This window comes from Oncorhynchus mykiss, chromosome 2 (genome assembly GCF_057628025.1).
Source record: "Oncorhynchus mykiss isolate SJ-2025 chromosome 2, ASM5762802v1, whole genome shotgun sequence".
Classification (NCBI taxonomy): domain Eukaryota; kingdom Metazoa; phylum Chordata; class Actinopteri; order Salmoniformes; family Salmonidae; genus Oncorhynchus; species Oncorhynchus mykiss.
The window spans coordinates 41029009-41047380 of NC_143023.1; the positions used below are offsets into that span (position 1 = coordinate 41029009).

Here is an 18372-nt window from a genome sequence, read left to right on the forward strand (position 1 = left end):
AGCCCCATGTCACAAGGATCTGTACACATTTCCTGGAAGCTGAAAATGTCCCAGTTCTCCCATGGCCTGCATACTCACCAGACATGTCACCCGCTGAGCATGTTTGGAATGCTCTGGATCGACATGTATGACAGTGTGTTCCAGTTCCTGCCAATATCCAGCAACTTCACACAGCCATTGAAGAGGAGTGGGACAACATTCCACAGGCCATAATCAACAGCCTGATCAACTCTATTCGAAGTAGATGTGTCGTACTGCATGAGGCAAATGGTGGTCACACCAGATACTGACTGGTTTTCTGATCCATGACCCTACACCCCACAGGTATCTGTGACTAACAGATGCATTTCTGTATTCCCAGTCATGTGAAATCCATAGAATAGGGACTAATTCAGTTATTCAATTGACTGATTTCCTAATATGAACTGTAACTCAGTAGAATCTTTGAAAGTGTTGCATGTACATTTTTGTTCAGTGTTTATCAAACAAAAAATGCAATGGCTTTTTCAGGCTGTGTTCAATGTCCCCTGGGCAGTTTACAATGGAAGTGCATTAGACTTGCCAGAGTGGAACTTCAAGATGGTGGTGGTGCAAGATGGTGGTTCTGAGTCCGACAATCTTTGAAGAAAGGTCATGCCACAGATCAGCAGAGACTGTTTACACACACAGACTATGTTTTCACATGTCACGATACATCTATGTTTGTGTGAGGATTAAAGTAAATCTAATCACCTGGCAGACTGATGCATTGAGACTGGAGTTGGAATGAGAAGTCCCATGCGATGCTAAATAACCCATTTCCCCTACTGCCATATGGGGTTGTTCCGTTACATAACCATGATCCTCTGTTCATTAGAGTGCAAGCAGACTGATGAATCATTCCATCTGCTGTAATCTCTCTCTGCAACCAGGCCTGGTAGCAAAGAGAAGGAATAATCAATATGGGGAGGGAGGGTGGAGTCAAGCTGCATTCGTTACCAGTGGGAATTTACCACATTCGAATGGCCCTCCAACAGGTAATTACTAGTGGGGAACTCATTTATCATCCTGAGCTCTCATTTCTCTCACCTGCTGACCTCTGACATAAACTACTAAGGAAATTACCTTGATAACAGCATTTTCGGCAGTTAAATGCAATAAAACTTTATTTATAAAATGCTATCTATTAATATGGTTTTTGAACATAATTTGTTTACAGGCATGATAGCCAAACTTTTAGTTTATGGTTTACTCAGCTTGTTGGCCATTAGCCAATTAGCATTTCTCAACGAGTTCATAGCATGTGAATGCATTCAACTGTTATTTATGACTTCACAACTGGCAAATTCCCACCTCCCACTTGGTTACGAATGCAGCATTAGCTGAGTTCAGGGCTGTCTCAATTTGTCTTTCTTTGAATCCATGCATCCTATCTCCCTGCATCCTTCTCAATTGTACTTGAGGAGACGGACCAAGGTCCCTCCCCTCTGACCTTCTCCAATGCATTTTGAGGAGGGGAGGCGATCGGATGTGAGGAATCAAGGAAAGATGGATTGAGATAGTGCCAGAGAGAGCTAGTAGTGGTTAACATACCAGCAGGATAAAATATGGATAGTTTACTTAGAATGGCTATTACTGACACAGATGAGACAATTACATTTTTACAATGGAAAAATAATTATAATTCTGCAGGAACCGAGCAGATTATCCCTCAGCGATGTCTACCCCAACTCTTCCCGAAAAACTGATGAGTGAGACATTTAGTTCCCTAAAAGTAGGTCATGATCAGTCTTTGAGTGGTTTGGTCAAGCAGGGGTGTTTTTGAGAGACATTGAAATTGTGATGATGTTGTTACATGTCTGACCTTGGATTTGAAAAGCATTTGAAAGGAATTTGCCTTGCACAAGATTAAAATGCCCTATTAATCTACTTAGAGAACAAGCATATCTAATGACACTGGGCTACAGGCACGTAAAAGGTTTATTCATAATGGGAGTTTTTCCTAATGCAATAAATCATGGGTGGTTCAGAGAAATAATATGGCTTGAGTGAATCTTGGGAGGACATTTTATTCCAATACTAAAAATTCACACAAGTATGAAAAGAGCAAAAGTGATTTAATCTTGAAATTCACTTGCTTCATTGGTTTTGTATCTTTGTTTCTGTCATGACTCTAATATTGGTTAACATTTAGACACAATTGAAAAGGGATCCAGAGATTTACCATAGAAAAATAAAGAATGTGCAAAAAAAGAGATCTTTATTGACAAAGAAAAACATTTTCATGTATCCCCATCATGCTGACTTTGATAACAATTGGAAGAAGAATTTGCAAAGAAAGCAAAAGCACAAAGGTCAGCAGTATTTTCATAATTGTCTGTGGCTAACAATCTCTTTCTTCCTGATCCAATGTTCCATGCAATGGGCAATATAATACTATCAATATTCTTTATTATCAATATCATCGATATCAATATTCTCTGCAAAAAATAAATGAATCCCTCATTTACCACAAAGCCCCACCTAAAATAACCATGAAAACACCAATGTTTAAAAGGTATCGTTCACTTAGACATTCAATATAAAAACTACTTTTGCCAGAATCCCCATATTATATACAGGATACCCCACTGATGGTATAAGGAAAACACAAATTTGGAAAAGGTACTATCAATTGTTATTCTAATCCAACAGGTCTGTTTGATTGCAAATGCCTTATGTCAGTTCTACAGCGCCATCTCTGCAAATATGTTTCTATGGCAACTAGACCCTTCTGCTTGACATTCCAGTCTCATACACCAGTTGCTGGGCACTCGCACACAACACACACTTCCTTCACAAAAAGATCCACTTGATTCGACACCGATTGACCATACCAAAATCATATTGATACGTAACAGGTTATTGGTCCAGGCAATGGAAAAGGCTTTAACTTATGAAATATTTTGACTGATTCTGTTATTAACCATCTGCAAATTAAATGAGGAGGGGAGCACAGAGCTTTGCATCTTTTTATTTGCTATGATCACTGATCAAGGATGTGAGTTGGCCATGTCTGATAACCAAACTTTCTCAGATAACACAGAGACAGAGTTTGTATGCGTTATGCTACATTGAACGTGTAAAATAAAAAAATAAAAACACATTCAACATAATAATAAAAGACAAAAGTCGTTAGAGTCGCCGCTTCTATTTTGGTGTATTAAAAAGCAGGGATAAGAACAAACAGGAAAATGTTTTGATTATTCAAGACGTCAAAAATGTTGAGCCTGGCCGATCAGTAACCATAGGATTACCATAGGAATCCACAGCCAACTCTTGAGTAAGGCTCAATTAAATTCCCAAATCCCCTTGACAGTGTCCACACCCTCAGTCTGAAACTCTTCTTTTAAAGCCTTCAATTCAAAAATGTGCAATTCAGCATATTGAAGGCTGTACAGCAAAAGTACATCAGGAATATCAAGCAACGTCAATGAGAGAATGTGTTTTCGAACAACGATGACGAGAAACGTAATTAAAAAGCACAATAACCAAGCCAACAAAGGGATGTATGTAACTGATACACAGTGAGACTTACATTTAATTACACACCTTTGTCCTTCATGTTATAAATAAGACAAATGTCATAGAAATAAGTCTCTTTTGAGACTCCACTTGTACTATAGGTACCAGTATATTTACACATATTCCTGGGAAATACAAATGGACAACTCAAAACTATCTACCTGAACCCAGTGTCATACTTAGCCAGAGTGACATTTGATACCCAGTCTCTGACATAGGGCATTACCAAAGGGCATTGCGCAGAGTATGGTAGTGTTCATTCAGCGCAAAACAGAAGAAAATGGACTGAATCAGGGAGTGACTTCCTGGACTTGTCAGATAAGAAATACTCATTTCCGTTTTCCGTTGCGTGCCCTAATGAACACATCCCAGGAATGAAGTGCCTTCCGATAGCTGAATGCAACAGTCACTGAACAAACATCACACTGGCCAAGCCATGCCTCAAATGATGGCTGGTGGACAGAGATTTATTTTAAATGACCGCTTTGTGGAGTAGAGATGATCTTCGTGTGGAGATGACTAGAGGATGGCATGATGAAGTTTGTCTCAGTGTTTCTTTTTTTGCCTTCTGGCTCAAGGGACGAGTGCTCTAAAAAATGTTACGAGAGCTTGACAGCAATCTTCTGGTCCTTCTTCATCATCCTCTGAACCTCCTTCTCCATCTTCTTCCTCTGCTGTTCCATGGAACGCTTTTCTCTCTCTGCCATCTTCTGTTGTCTGGAAGACATTGAAACGACAGAAAAGGGTATGAGTTTAAAATGATTGCAACAAACCTCATTACTAAGCTTTTTGAGAGAGCAAAGGTGATGGTTCACAGAGGTAGAGAGAGCAAAAAACCTCACAAAAAGTACTGCCAGACAAGTCTCCCTGAAGCCAGAATTTTCTTTGTGAAAATAATGCCGTTCTTTCGTGTTGAAGCTGTTGAACATTCTTAATATACTGCCATCTGCTGGATAACAATTAAACTTTTAGATCAACTATATGACAGCAATATGACACTGAACATGACAGGAGTTTCACATTGAACTAGGGCTGTCCCCAACTAAAACAAATATTGGTCGAACTTGAGTTGTCTAGTCTAGTTCTAAATGTGTATTCTTCCATAAAATGACACATCCTATGTGTTTTAACCAAATCAACTATACGCACTGAGCTTGTCTGATGCTTTAAGCGCACCGTTTGATGAGATAATTAAAAGATACAAATGACTAGAGGGAGTACGACCGCATTTGATTTGATTGTGTAGGGCAGGGCTCAGACTTGCTGCGCTGGTAAAAAATAAAAAATGACAGCGAGTGACTGTGTGACTTGCAACCATTGTCTCCCTCTCCTCCCTGCTGTAGTGAACACCACAGAACAGCAACAGTGTTTGTTGCGCTGTCCATGTTGCTGAAGCTGCAACATAATTACAGCCATTTCTGACTGAAAAGTTCTGTTACTGACATCCCTAACTTGTTTAGGAGAAACATGCCCTATTCCCTCAACCCTTGCTCTAGTTAGGTGACAAATGTATGCATCACATGCACGTGACCAATGGGGCCTGACCTATAGCATATTATAATCACATCAAACAATTGGTTATAACAAACTCTGAACATGTGACAGCAAAATGGATGCAGAGGACGGGACAAGTAAACTCGAAACGAGGGGAATGTTTTAATGGTTGCTCAGGAGGTAAAGGGGAAGTCAGATGTGTGGAATAAATGTTACTTTTTGTGGAAAATATTGGAGATCAACAAAAATGTTTTATTTGTAAAGCCTTTATCACAGCAAAGACTAAAAACAGTCGCATTCATTTGTGAATGCAATTTCCGAAATGGAACGGTTTATTTATTGTTTACAGTAATAATTTAAAAACGAAAATGCTTGATTGCATATCAAATCATGAATGATTTGTATGCTGTGTGATGACATGAACAAATTAATGATTGATACAGTAGCCTATATAAAGTATTGAAATACAGGCCTAAGTAAGTTACGGTATAAAGCCTAAACAGGATGAGCTCTTAACTCCTAACTCCGTTGCTGCCTCCGCCCATTGTTCTCAACAGTGGTGTAAAGTACTTATGTTTTTGGGGGGTATCTGTACTTTACTATTTATATTTTTGACAACTTTTAATTCACCACTTTCGTAAAGAAAATAATGTACTTTTTACTCCATTCAATTTCCCTGACACCCAAAAGTACTTGCTACGTTTTGAATGCTTTGCAGGACTAGACCAATTCACGCACTTATTAAAGAGAACATCCCTGGTCATCCCACTGCCTCTGATCTGGCGGACTCACTAAACACACGCTATGTTTGTAAATTATGTGTGAGTGTTTTAGTGTGCCCTGGCTATCCTACATTTTTTTTTACATTTATAAAACAAATACAATAAAAACGGTGCCATTAAAGGTATCTTTTACAATTGGTTACTTTTTTCACCATTGGTTCTTGTATAATGACAATTACAACAATACTGAATGAACACTTTTAGTTTAACTTAATATAATATATAATTACAATCAATTTAGCCTCAAATATATAATGAAACGTGTTCAATTTGGTTTAAACAATGCAAAAACAAAGTGTTGGAGAAGAAAGTAAAAATGCAATATGTGCCATGTAAAAAAGCTAACGTTTAAGTTCCTTGCTCAGAACATAAGAACATATGAAAGCTGGTGGTTCCTTTTCACATGAGTCTTCAATATTCCCAGGTAAGAAGTTTTAGATTGTAGTTATTATAGGAATTATAGGACTATTTCTCTCTATATCATTTGTATTTTCATATACCTTTGACTATTGGATGTTCTTATAGGCACTTTAGTATTGCCAGTGTAACAGTATAGCTTTCGTCCCTCTCCTCGCCCCTACCTGGGCTCGAACCAGGAACACATCGACAAAAGTTACCCACGAAGCATCGTTACCCATGGCTCCACAAAAGCCGCGGCCCTTGCAGAGCAAGGGGAACAACTACTTCAAGGTCTCGGAGGGAGTGATGTCACCGATTGAAACGCTATTAGCGCGCAACTCGCTAACTAGCGCGGGAGTTGATAGGCTTGAAGTCATAAACAGCTCAATGCTTGAAGCACAGCGAAGAGCTGCTGGCAAACGCACGAAAGTGCTGTTTGAATGAATGCTTACGGGGCTGCTGCTGCCTAACACCGCTCATTCAGACTGCTTTATCCAAGCATATACTTAATTATAACATAATAACACACAGAAATACGAGCCTTAGGTCATTAATATGGTCAAATCCGGAAACTATAATGTAGAAAACAAAACGTTTACTCTTTCAGTGAAATACGGAACCGTTCCGTATTTTATCTAACGGGTGGCATCCCATAAGTGTAAATATTCCTGTTACATTGCACAACTTTCAATGTTATGTCATAATTACGTAAAATTCTGACAAATTAGTTCGCAACGAGCCAGGCGGCCCAAACTGTTGCATATACCCTGACTCTGCGTGCAATGAACACAAGAGAAGTGACACAATTTCCCTAGTTTAATATTGCCTGCTAACCTGGATTTATTTTAACGAAATATGCAGGTTTAATAAAATATACTTCTGTGTATTGATTTTAAGAAGGGCATTGATGTTTATGGTTAGGTACATTCGTGCAAATGCGCTTTTGTTAAATCATCCCCCGTTTGGCGAAGTTGGTTGTCTTTGTTAGGAATAAATAGTCTTCACACAGTTCGCAACGAGCCAGGCGGCCCAAACTGCTGCATATACCCTGACTCTGTAGCACAGAACGCTAAGAGAAGTGACAATTTCCCTTGTTAAAAGAAATTCATGTTAGCAGGCAATTTTAACTAAATATGCAGGTTAAAAAAAGATATACTTGTGTATTGATTTTAAGAAAGGCATTGATGTTTATGGTTAGGTACACATTGGTGCAACGACAGTGCTTTTTTTTCACGAATGCGCTGGTTAAATCACCCGTTTGGCGAAGTAGGCTGTGATTCAATGATAAATTAACAGGCACCGCATTGATTGTATGCAACACAGGACAAGCCAGATAAACTAGTAATATCATCAACCATGTGTAGTTAACTAGTGATTATGTTATGATTGTTTTTTATAAAGATATGTTTAATGCTAGCTAGCACCTTGCCTTGGCTCCTTGCTGCACTCGCATAACAGGTAGTCAAGCCTGCCACGCAGTCTCCTCGTGGAGTGCAATGTAATCGGCCATGATCGGTGTCCAAAAATGCCGATTACCAATTGTTATGAAAACTTGAAAATCGGCCCAAATTAAATCGGCCATTCCGATTAATTGGTCGACCTCTATTCTCAACACCAATATGCCGGTTAACTTTGATATTACTCACATAGCAACAAGGTCTAGGAAAAGGCGCCAATTCAACATTGCACATATGTGTTCCAAAACCGCAGAGAGTGACTGCTATCCAACACGGGAGAAAGCGCATTTGTTAGAAAATAATATAATTTTTTATTAATGTTGCACCATTGTTCTTACGTAATATAACCATATATATTTTATTTCTAGATGATTTTGTGGTTCCAACATTGTTTCAACAGTTTGGGGAAGGCCCTTTCCTGTTTCAGCATGACAATCAAATCCAATGTATTTATATAGCCCTTCTTACATCACGCGATATATCAAAGTGCTGTACAGAAACCCAGCCTAAAACCCCAAACAGCAACCAATGCAGGTGTAGAAGCACGGTGGCTAAAACTCCCTAGAAAGGCCAAAACCTAGGAAGAAACCTAGAGAGGATGCCCCCATGCACAAAGCGAGGTCCATACAGAAATGGTTTGTCGAGATCGGTGTGGAAGAACATGACTGGTCTGCACAGAACCCTGACCTCAATCCCATTGAACACCTTTGGGATGAATTGGAACGCCGACAGTGAGCCAGGCCTAATCGCCCAATATCAGTGCCCAACAACACTAATGCTCGTGGCTGAATGGAAGCAAGTCCCCTCAGCAATGTTCCAACATCTAGTGGAAAGCGTCCCAAGAAGAGTGGAGGCTGTTATAGCAGAAAAGGGGGGAACAACTCCATATTAATGCCCATGAGATTGGAATGAGATGTTCGATGAGCAGGTGTCCACATACTTTTGGTCATATAGTGTATATGTTTGGTCTCATTGAAATAGAGTAGGCTGCCAATGCATGGGTGAAGAATCACTGGCAGTTATCTTTCCAAGGAAATGTACGACCTGAATATGATGAGGCTATAGTTTACTACATTGCCTAGAAATAAATATTTATAACCGATATTTGTCTTAGTCTGAAAATCTTCCCACTCATAAAAAAGTTAGGCTATAAAAATAGCTCAAGAGAAAGTGCAAGTCTCTCCAACTCTGCTCTCTTCAAACTATGTCTAGCATATTGGCTGATACAGCCCAGTAATACCGATAGCTTAATATAATGGGACATGCAAGAATCTCAGGAAATTTAACCTAAGCTATTTCCTGGGTTATTTCTGCACATTTTGATATTGCCTAATGGTGCAAAATTGCTGGGACCAATGCTGGCAAGCGAGCTGCATCACATATGCCTAAAATAACATTGCAGGTCTGCAGTTGGGTTCAGAACCAGCTATGAGGTAGCGGTTGGGAGCAGGATGAAGCAATCAGTCCCGCGCAGACTACATTGAAACCCGTTCCACTGCTTTTTCCCCCCACATTCTTCCCCTCCAATCAGGGACTGATTTGGACCTGGGACACCAGGGTAGGTGCAATTCATTATCAGGTAAAACAAAAAACCAGCAGGCTTCGGACATTGTAGGGTAATATTTGAATACCTCTGCTTTAGACAATATAGTAATAATAATAGAAAGTGCTATCACCTGAGCACTAAATCGGCCTCCCAGGCAGCATCTGACGACTCATCCTCCCAGGCGTTGGTATCCTCGTGCCAGGTATCCATGTCTCCAAGCTCAGACTGTGGGACAGAGAGGAGGACAGGAATTCAGTCAGGACACAGTCACTGACACAGTATAGGATGGCAGTGGTGACCTAATCTCCATTAGCAACTATTCTTCACACCGCTATAAACCTTAATTCAACCTGAATACAGAGAACTGTGGCCCTGGAGGACTTGTGCACTCCTGGAAATGTGCACTTTTGGGAATGAACAAATGTCACAGCACTGGTCCAACTAAAGCAAACTACTTTTGAGATGGTGAACTAAAAAGAAACCCAGACTTCATCATAGTGCAGTTGTGAGCTGGTCTGTAATCCTTGGAACAAGAAATTGGACAGGCGCTGGCTAGCTTCTCAGCTTTTGGTGGCTGAGGTTTTGAAATCTGGAAACAGTGGATGGAGCAGTGCAACCCCTCTACAAGCCTCTCCCAAAGCCCCTCCCCAGCACGTCCCCTTTCAAAAGTCCACCTATGTTTACAATCCAGGCTGTACAACAATTTTAGGATGTTATCAGTGACCATTCAAGTTTTTTTTTTTTAAACCCACCCTAACTTCAAATACCACCTCTGCAAAATCAGTATTCATCAAAAAATAATTAGTGACACTAATCCATCGTACAAGGAGCTCACCTCACCCCCATCTTAGAATCAGCAGAGGTCAACAGATGATAATATAAATGTTAACAGTCTATCACAAGAGACTAGTGGTACAGTGCCTATAGAAAGTCAACACCCCCTTGAACTTTTTTCCACAGTTTGCTGCCTTAAATGTAAGAAGAGATTCAATTAGACACAACCTACTCCACAGTTTTAAAGTGAAAGTTATAGAACATTTTCCAAATTAAGAAAAAATTGCAAAACTGAAGTATCATAATTGGATAAGTCTCCACCCCCATGTGTCAATACTTGGTGGAAGCACCTTTGGCAGCCATTACAGCTGTGAATAACTTGGAATAAGATTCTTCCAACTTTGCACAACTCTTAGGGCAACATATATTCATTGTTTTTGTCAAAATTGCTCAAGCTCTTTACATTTGGTTGGAAATATTTTATGGACAGCCATATTCAAACCTTGTCTTCGATTTTTTTTAAGCAGATTTAAGTCAGGACTGAGACTAGACCACTCAGTAACACTCAACACCTCTTGGAAAGCCGTTCTAGTGTGTCTATCCCAGAGTTAGGTTTTCAGAAACTGAAAGAAACAACATTGCATTCACTCCATATTCCTGGCCTGTATGACAAAGTGAAAATAAATAAGCTTGTGTAAAAATAAAAAATAAATCACTGCAAATGATCCACTCTGTTTGTAACGAGGCTGTTAAGTAATATTAAAAATGACAGGGTTGGGTCAAATCCAATACAACACAAAGTGAAACCCTCTCCATTTCCAAGTATTGTGGTGGCAGCATCATGTTATGGGTATGCTTGTCATCGGCAGGGACTGCGAATTTTGTCAGGATCAAAAAGTTAGAGGAAAACCCGACTCAGTCTACTGTAACCCTAAACCTGAGATATACTTAACCTTTTTCAGGGAGACAATTACACACATTTTAATGCCAAAGACACGCCAGAATAGCTTTCCAAGAGGTGTTGAGTGTTCCAGTGTGGTCTAGTCTCAGTCCTGACTTTAACCTGCTACAAAAGAATCTAAGACAAAGTTTAAATATCGCTGTCCCTCAATGATCCCCAGCTAAATGTTATGAGTTTGAGCAATTTTGACAAAAACAATGGATATATGTTGCCCTAAGATTTGTGCAAAATTGGTCTAATCTTATTCCAAATAATTAACAGCTGCAATGGCTGCCAAAGGTGCTTCCACCAAGTATTAACACAGGGGAGTGGAGACTTATCCAATTATGATATTTCAGTTGTTTTTTCTTCATTTAGAACATTTTCTATAACTTTCTTTGACTTTGAAAATGAGGTGTGGTTTGTGTAGCTCTGTAGGAAGAACAAAATAAAAAAAATAAAATAAAAAATGTAATTTTATGGGAGCAAAATGTGAAAAAAAGTTCAAGGGGTTGTAAACTGTCTATAGACACTGTACATTGGTCGGTGGTACACGAACTCACAGATGGCTGGATGAAGGAGGTGTCCTGAGTGGCTGCCAGTCTGCTGGAGAAGCCCGCACTGCCATCGGGTACCAAGTAGTTGAGTGGCTCCCTCTTCTTCAGCACAATCTGGGGTGGGGACAGAGCGAGAAAGGAGACAAGTTAAAACTACTAAGACTCAACAATATGATATGGCATGACTACAAGCAGCAGCGTGGCCAGCGATATTGTCGACAGAGTGTGAGGCAAGAGGCTGCACTCATCATCACCAATACAGATACTGTTAAGCATCAGCGCATGTGCACGGGAGTTTTCTTCACTCTCTCATGCCATGTGATAGCTGGGTGATAACAAAATGTTGAACAGTGCAGCCTCGCCCATTAGACAATTTTTGTTTGTGTTGGGAATTACCCTGCTCCTCCCTTTTGGTAAATGTATATTGCTAAGTCTACCTTCAATTAGTGTTGAGAAGTGCACTTAAAGCTGGAATCTGTACTTAGTGAAAATGCCTCTTCCATTTGGGATACTTGAACAACAAACACGGTTTCCCCCCCCCTCGGACATCATTGCATGCGCATCACACCACGCTGCAGGACACTCCTCTCCTGAGTTTCAACTAAACTAAACAAAACAAACACAACAACAAAAGATGCTGGGGCGAACAGTGGCACTTTACACAGATTTCAGCTTGAAATGAAGACCCAGCCTACTTTCTGTGTTTTCCTGATGGTGGGAGCCATGTCTTTGAAGTAGTCTGGTTCCTCTTCCTCGCCAGGCTGAGGTGGCACGTTGCCGTTACCGCCCTCGATCTTGATACTTGTGGGACCTTCTTCATCCCACGAGCTCCATTCTTCAATCTCTGGCTGCACAGGGTTTGGTTAAAGGTGTAAATTAAGTTTATTGTAAAAAATAATATGACAAAAATAAAGAGAAAGCATTTAAGTGTGCCACAATGTAAACACTGACTGTTGGTTGCACAATAAATGTTTGATGATGTAATTAATGACAACAGGTTTGTTAGGGATGTAAAGGGAATCGACTAAGCACTTGCCTCATGTTAGCAATAATAGGCTGTAGCTTATAAACTTGTATATCACTGACCTGTTTGGGCACCGATGAAAAATCAACCGTAATTGGAAGAGATATCTGATCGCCGCTTAGCTTACGCAACCTCCCAGATCTATGTCAAAAAACACAATGTGCTTACCATCAAACTGTGGGCCACCACAAAAACATACATTTTAGAGCAAAGGCATTCCATGGGATGCAATTTTCACATGCAAATAGGATTTCATTTCTATGCTAATGTGTTTGTTGTCCTCAAGGAATAACGTTCCAGGAGATTAAACATACATTTCAACCAAGTAAAATGACTGGAAATCCTACACACTGTGGCTTTAAGATGTGTCAAAATCTATCCAGACATAGTTTGACACGGCAAAGGGTTCTAGATCAGTTTTGCTTCTTTCAATTCAACATAATGGTTGTTCCTTACCTGCACATTAACCTTCTGAAGAATGAAAGGAAGGTTGCAAGCCATGTGCAAATCTTGAAAAGGCGAAACTGAGAGATGGCCATGGTGAAGTTGAGCTAAAAGGAGGACATACCATTGTTCACAAATCCATTGCATTTATATTCAGAATTTTCCAGCAAGACTGTCATCAACATCTATCTAATAATGAGTAAGCTTGCTAGTTGTTATAGCTTTTGTCATTAGCATAGCTAGAAAGTTAGCTAGATATTTTCTTCCAGGTTACTTCTTCCTCCTGGCAAGTTAAAGAATACACAGTATGTGTCACAATACCCATAAAACCTAGTGGTCAAATAGGGAAACGGTTCCAATTGTTCTTCCACCATTAATACATTTTTCCCATAGAGGATTTTAGAAACACTTAAAATAAGGACTGTATTTAGTGTAGGCTTACCCTGGCATGATGTTTTCATAACCGTGTAAATCTCTCTAGGACAAGGTGACTTTTATCAATATATCCGCCTGTATTTACCCACCAAAAATGAAACGCTAAATAGCTGCCAATGTTGCTATCATAAATAACTACAAGTGTCAAGATGATCTGGATGACTGTTAAATTGGGGCAAAGGTAAGCAATCTCTGGATTAACTATCTAATGTTAGCTAAATGTAGTAATGAACAAATTGGCTACATTTCTTTAAATGAGAAATTCTGTGAATGGTCTTGTGCAAGTTTAAAAAATGTACAATGTCTGTCAGCAAAGGTGTCAGCTGGAGATGACATGCAGGAGCTTGCAGGGATTAAAGAAGTCTTGAGGTATTGCTCTCCTGAGGAAGAGTACCTTATGATAAGCTGTTGACCGCACTATCTGTATTATTCGTAGCCGTCTATTTACCAACCACAAAATAAAGCTGGCACTAAGACCGCTCTCAACCAACTCTACAAGGCTATAAACAAACAAGAACATTCTCACCCAGAAGCAGCGTTCCTAGTGACCGGGGACGTTAATGCAGACGTTACATCAGTTTTACCAGCAGGGCACATGTTCAACCAGGGGGGGTATCCAAGACCATCTTTACTCCACACACAGAGATGCATTCAAAGCTCTCCATTTGGCAAATCTGACCATAATTGTATCCTCCTGATTCCTGCTAACAAGCAAAAACTAAAGCAGGAAGTGCCAGTGTCTCGCTCAATACGGAAGTGGTCAGATGACGCAGATGCTACACTACAGGACTGTTTTGCTAGCACAGACTGGAATATGTTCCGGGTTTCATCCAATGGCATTGAGGAATACACCACCTCAGTCATCGGCTTCATCAATAAGTGCATCGAGGACGTCGTCCCCTCAGTGACTGTACGTACAGTGCCTTGCGAAAGTATCCGGCCCCCTTGAACTTTGCGACCTTTTGCCACATTTCAGGCTTCAAACATAAAGGTATAAAACTGTATTTTTTGTGAAGAATCAACAACAAGTGGGACACAATCATGAAGTGGAACGACATTTATTGGATATTTCAAACTTTTTTAACAAATCAAAAACTGAAAAATTGGGCGTGCAAAATTTGCATTTGTGAACAGCAGTTTTCAGTTCTTTCCACAGATTCTCGATTGGATTCAGGTCTGGACTTTGACTTGGCCATTCTAACACCTGGATATGTTTATTTTTGAACCATTCCATTGTAGATTTTGCTTTATGTTTTGGATCATTGTCTTGTTGGAAGACAAATCTCCGTCCCAGTCTCAGGTCTTTTGCAGACTCCATCAGGTTCTTCCAGAATGGTCCTGTATTTGGCTCCATCCATCTTCCCATCAATTTTAACCATCTTCCCTGTCCCTGCTGAAGAAAAGCAGGCCCAAACCATGATGCTGCCACCACCATGTTTGACAGTGGGGATGGTGTGTTCAGCTGTGTTGCTTTTACGCCAAACATAACGTTTTGCATTGTTGCCAAAAAGTTCAATTTTGGTTTCATCTGACCAGAGCACCTTCTTCCACATGTTTGGTGTGTCTCCCAGGTGGCTTGTGGCAAACTTTAAATGACACTTTTTATGGATATCTTTAAGAAATGGCTTTCTTCTTGCCACTCTTCCATAAAGGCCAGATTTGTGCAATATACGACTGACTGATTGTTGTCCTATGGACAGAGTCTCCCACCTCAGCTGTAGATCTCTGCAGTTCATCCAGAGTGATCATGGGCCTCTTGGCTGCATCTCTGATCAGTCTTCTCCTTGTATGAGCTGAAAGTTTAGAGGGACGGCCAGGTCTTGGTAGATTTGCAGTGGTCTGATACTCCTTCCATTTCAATATTATCGCTTGCACAGTGCTCCTTGGGATGTTTAAAGCTTGGGAAATATTTGTGTATCCAAATCCGGCTTACACTTCTTCACAACAGTATCTCGGACCTGCCTGGTGTGTTCCTTGTTCTTCATGATGCTCTCTGCGCTTTTAACGGACCTCTGAGACTATCACAGTGCAGGTGCATTTATACGGAGACTTGATTACACACAGGTGGATTGTATTTATCATCATTAGTCATTTAGGTCAACATTGGATCATTCAGAGATCCTCACTGAACTTCTGGAGAGAGTTTGCTGCACTGAAAGTAAAGGTGCTGAATAATTTTGCACGCCCAATTTTTCAGTTTTTGATTTGTTAAAAAAGTTTGAAATATCCAATAAATGTCGTTCCACTTCATGATTGTGTCCCACTTGTTGTTGATTCTTCACAAAAAAATACAGTTTTATATCTTTATGTTTGAAGCCTGAAATGTGGCAAAAGGTCGCAAAGTTCAAGGGGGCCGAATACTTTCGCAAGGCACTGTATGCTCGCTTTGAGGCAAGCAACACTGAAGCATGCACAAGAGCACCAGCTGTTTTGGATGACTGTGTGATAACGCTCTCGGTAGCCGATGTGAACAAAACCTTTAAACAGGTCAACATTCACAAAGACGCTGGGCCAGACGGAAATCCTAGGATGTGTAAACAAAGCATGAGCGGACCAACTATTAAGTGTCTTCACCCAACTTACATTTTCAACCTCTCCCTGACCGAGTCTGTAATACCTACATTTTTCAAGCAGACCACCATAGTCCCTGTGCCCAAGGAAGCGAAGGTAACCTGCCTAAATGATTACCGCCCCGTGGCACTCATGTCGGTAGCCATGAAGTGCTTTGAAAGGCTGGTCATGGCTCACATCAACAGCATCCTGGAAACCAATTTGCATACTGCATCAACAGATTCACAGATGACGCAATCTCAATCACACTCCACACTGCCATTTCTCACCTGGACAAAAGGAACACCTATGTTGCAAATGTTGACTACAGCTCAGTGTTCAACACCATAGTGCCCACGAAGCTCATGACTAGACTAAGCTAAGGACTGGGACTAAACACCTCCCCCTGCAACTGGATCCTGGACTTCCTGACGGGCCGACCCCAGGTGGTAAGAGTAGGCAACAGCACCTCTGCCATGCTGATCCTTAACACAGGGGCCCCTCAGGGCCGTGCCCTTAGTCCCCTCCTGTATTCCCTGTTCACCCATGACTGCGTGGCCAAACAAGACTCCAACACCATCATTAAGTTTGCTGAGGACGCAACAGTGGTGAGCCTGATCACCGACAACAAACTCTCCCTTAATGTGAGCAAGACAAAGGAGCTGATCGTGGACTACAGGAAAAGGCTGTCTGAACAGACCTCCAACATCGATGGGGCTGAAGTGGAGCGGGTCGAGAGTTTCAAGTGCCTTGGTGTCCACATCACCAACAAACTATCATGGTCAAAACATACCAAGACAGCCGTGAAGAGGGCACGACAAATCCTTTTCCCCCTCAGGTGACTGAAAATATTGGGCATGTGTCCCCAGATCCTCAAAAGGTTCTACAGCTGCACCATCGAGAGCATCCTGATCGGTTCCATCACCACCTGGTATGGCAACTGCTCGGCATCTGACCGTAAGGCGCTACAGAGGGTAGTGCAAACGGCTCAGTACATCACAGGGGCCAAGCTTCCTGCCATCCAGGACCTATATATTAGGCGTGTCAGAGGAAAGCCCAGAAATTTGTCATAGAGTCCAGTCACCCAAGTTATAGACTGTTTTCTCTGCTACCGCATGGCAAGCAGTACCGGAGCGCCAAGTCTAGAACCAAAAGGCTCAACAGCTTCTACCCGCAAGCCATTAGACTGCTTAACAATTCACCTTCTACCCCCCTCTCTTGTACACTACTGCTACTCATAGTTTGTTTGTTACCTATGCATAGTCACTTCGCCCCCACCTACATGTACGGATTACCTCAACTAACTAGGTACCGGTGCCCCCTGTATATAGCCTCGTTATTGTTATTCTTATTGTGTTACTTTTTATTTTAGCCTACTTGGTAAATATTTTCTTCTTCTCGAACTGCACTGTTGGTTTAGGGTTTGTAAGTAAGCATTTCATAGTGAAGTCTACACTTGTTGTATTTGGCGCATGTGGCAAATAAAGTTTGATTTGTAGTTTTGTCTACTTTGATGCTACTTTGCATTTGAATCTGAGAGTAAATAGTTTAATGTATTGGTAAGTCACATTGTCAGAGATATCCATGGTTATCAAAACATCACGCCAGGGTAAGCATACACAAAACACAGCCCTTATTTTGTGTTTCTAAAGTCCCATATGGGAAAAATGTGGGCTTGAAAAACGATTGGAACAATTTCCCTGTTTGACCTCTAGGTTTTATGGGTATTGTGACACCACCACTGTGGTGCTCTATTGCTGCATCGTCTTATGCCCCATTCAAAACAACTGAGAACTCAAAAATATACTAGGTCAGTGATCTTCAGGTCGGTGCTCTGGAAAGAGGTCCGAGTTCCCGAGTTAGATGACCGTTCAGATCTATTTTGTCTTTCGTATATCGTTTTTTTTCCTGAGTTCCGAGTTGTCTTGAACGGGGCATTCTTATCAAGTCTTAGGTAGCTAGATTTTTGTCTGAAACGGATATAGGAAGGTAGCCACAGTTCATTGTCTTCATAGCTAAAATACAGACACTCACCGCACAGATCAATATGCTTGTTTAGCTGACAGCTGGCGAATCAGATGTGGCCGTCCCCAGAATTCATTTATTTGGCTAGCTTAGCAAATGAGCATACCGGTATGCAACGTATTTTTCCTTATAAATCTCACTCTAGAAACAACACACTTGCAATAATGATACCAGTCATACCACAGGCGTATGTGTCTAACGCTGCTACCTAGTATCTGTTTTCATAATTTATTCCAGAAACATTTATCGCTTCTTCATAGCCTCATGGCTGCCATCTTGAAACAGAGGAGATGATGTGGAACTAAAGCCGGGGCAAGAGGCACCCTCAGCATCGCTGTGCATTTGTCTTCTGCCCCCAATGGTAGAACACATCATAGGACTTTGGCTTTATTTGTCTTCCCT

General features: G+C 40.9%; 1 protein-coding gene across 1 annotated transcript; it reads right to left on the reverse strand.

The window, feature by feature from the left end:
- Positions 1 to 2217: 2217 nt before the first annotated feature.
- On the reverse strand, positions 2218 to 18333 carry LOC110489860 (receptor-binding cancer antigen expressed on SiSo cells). Its single transcript, XM_021562812.3, has 7 exons — positions 17980 to 18333; positions 12973 to 13067; positions 12579 to 12657; positions 12188 to 12340; positions 11499 to 11606; positions 9352 to 9446; positions 2218 to 4260 (listed from the first exon to the last, which is right to left on the reverse strand). Exons 2-7 carry the CDS (start codon positions 13053 to 13055, stop codon positions 4143 to 4145), a joined length of 636 nt encoding a protein of 211 aa, XP_021418487.1. The 5' UTR covers positions 13056 to 13067; positions 17980 to 18333; the 3' UTR covers positions 2218 to 4142.
- Between the last annotated feature and the right edge of the window lie 39 nt (positions 18334 to 18372).

Coding starts and splice junctions, on each gene's coding strand:
- LOC110489860 (XM_021562812.3), bottom strand. CDS start 13,055: ATGGCCATCTCTCAGTTTCGCCTTTTCAAGATTTGCACATGGCTTGCA. Junction 12,658..12,972: donor TTCAGAAGGTTAATGTGCAG/GTAAGGAACAAC, acceptor TTTTTGACATAG/ATCTGGGAGGTTGCGTAAGC. Junction 12,341..12,578: donor TTTCATCGGTGCCCAAACAG/GTCAGTGATATA, acceptor AACCCTGTGCAG/CCAGAGATTGAAGAATGGAG.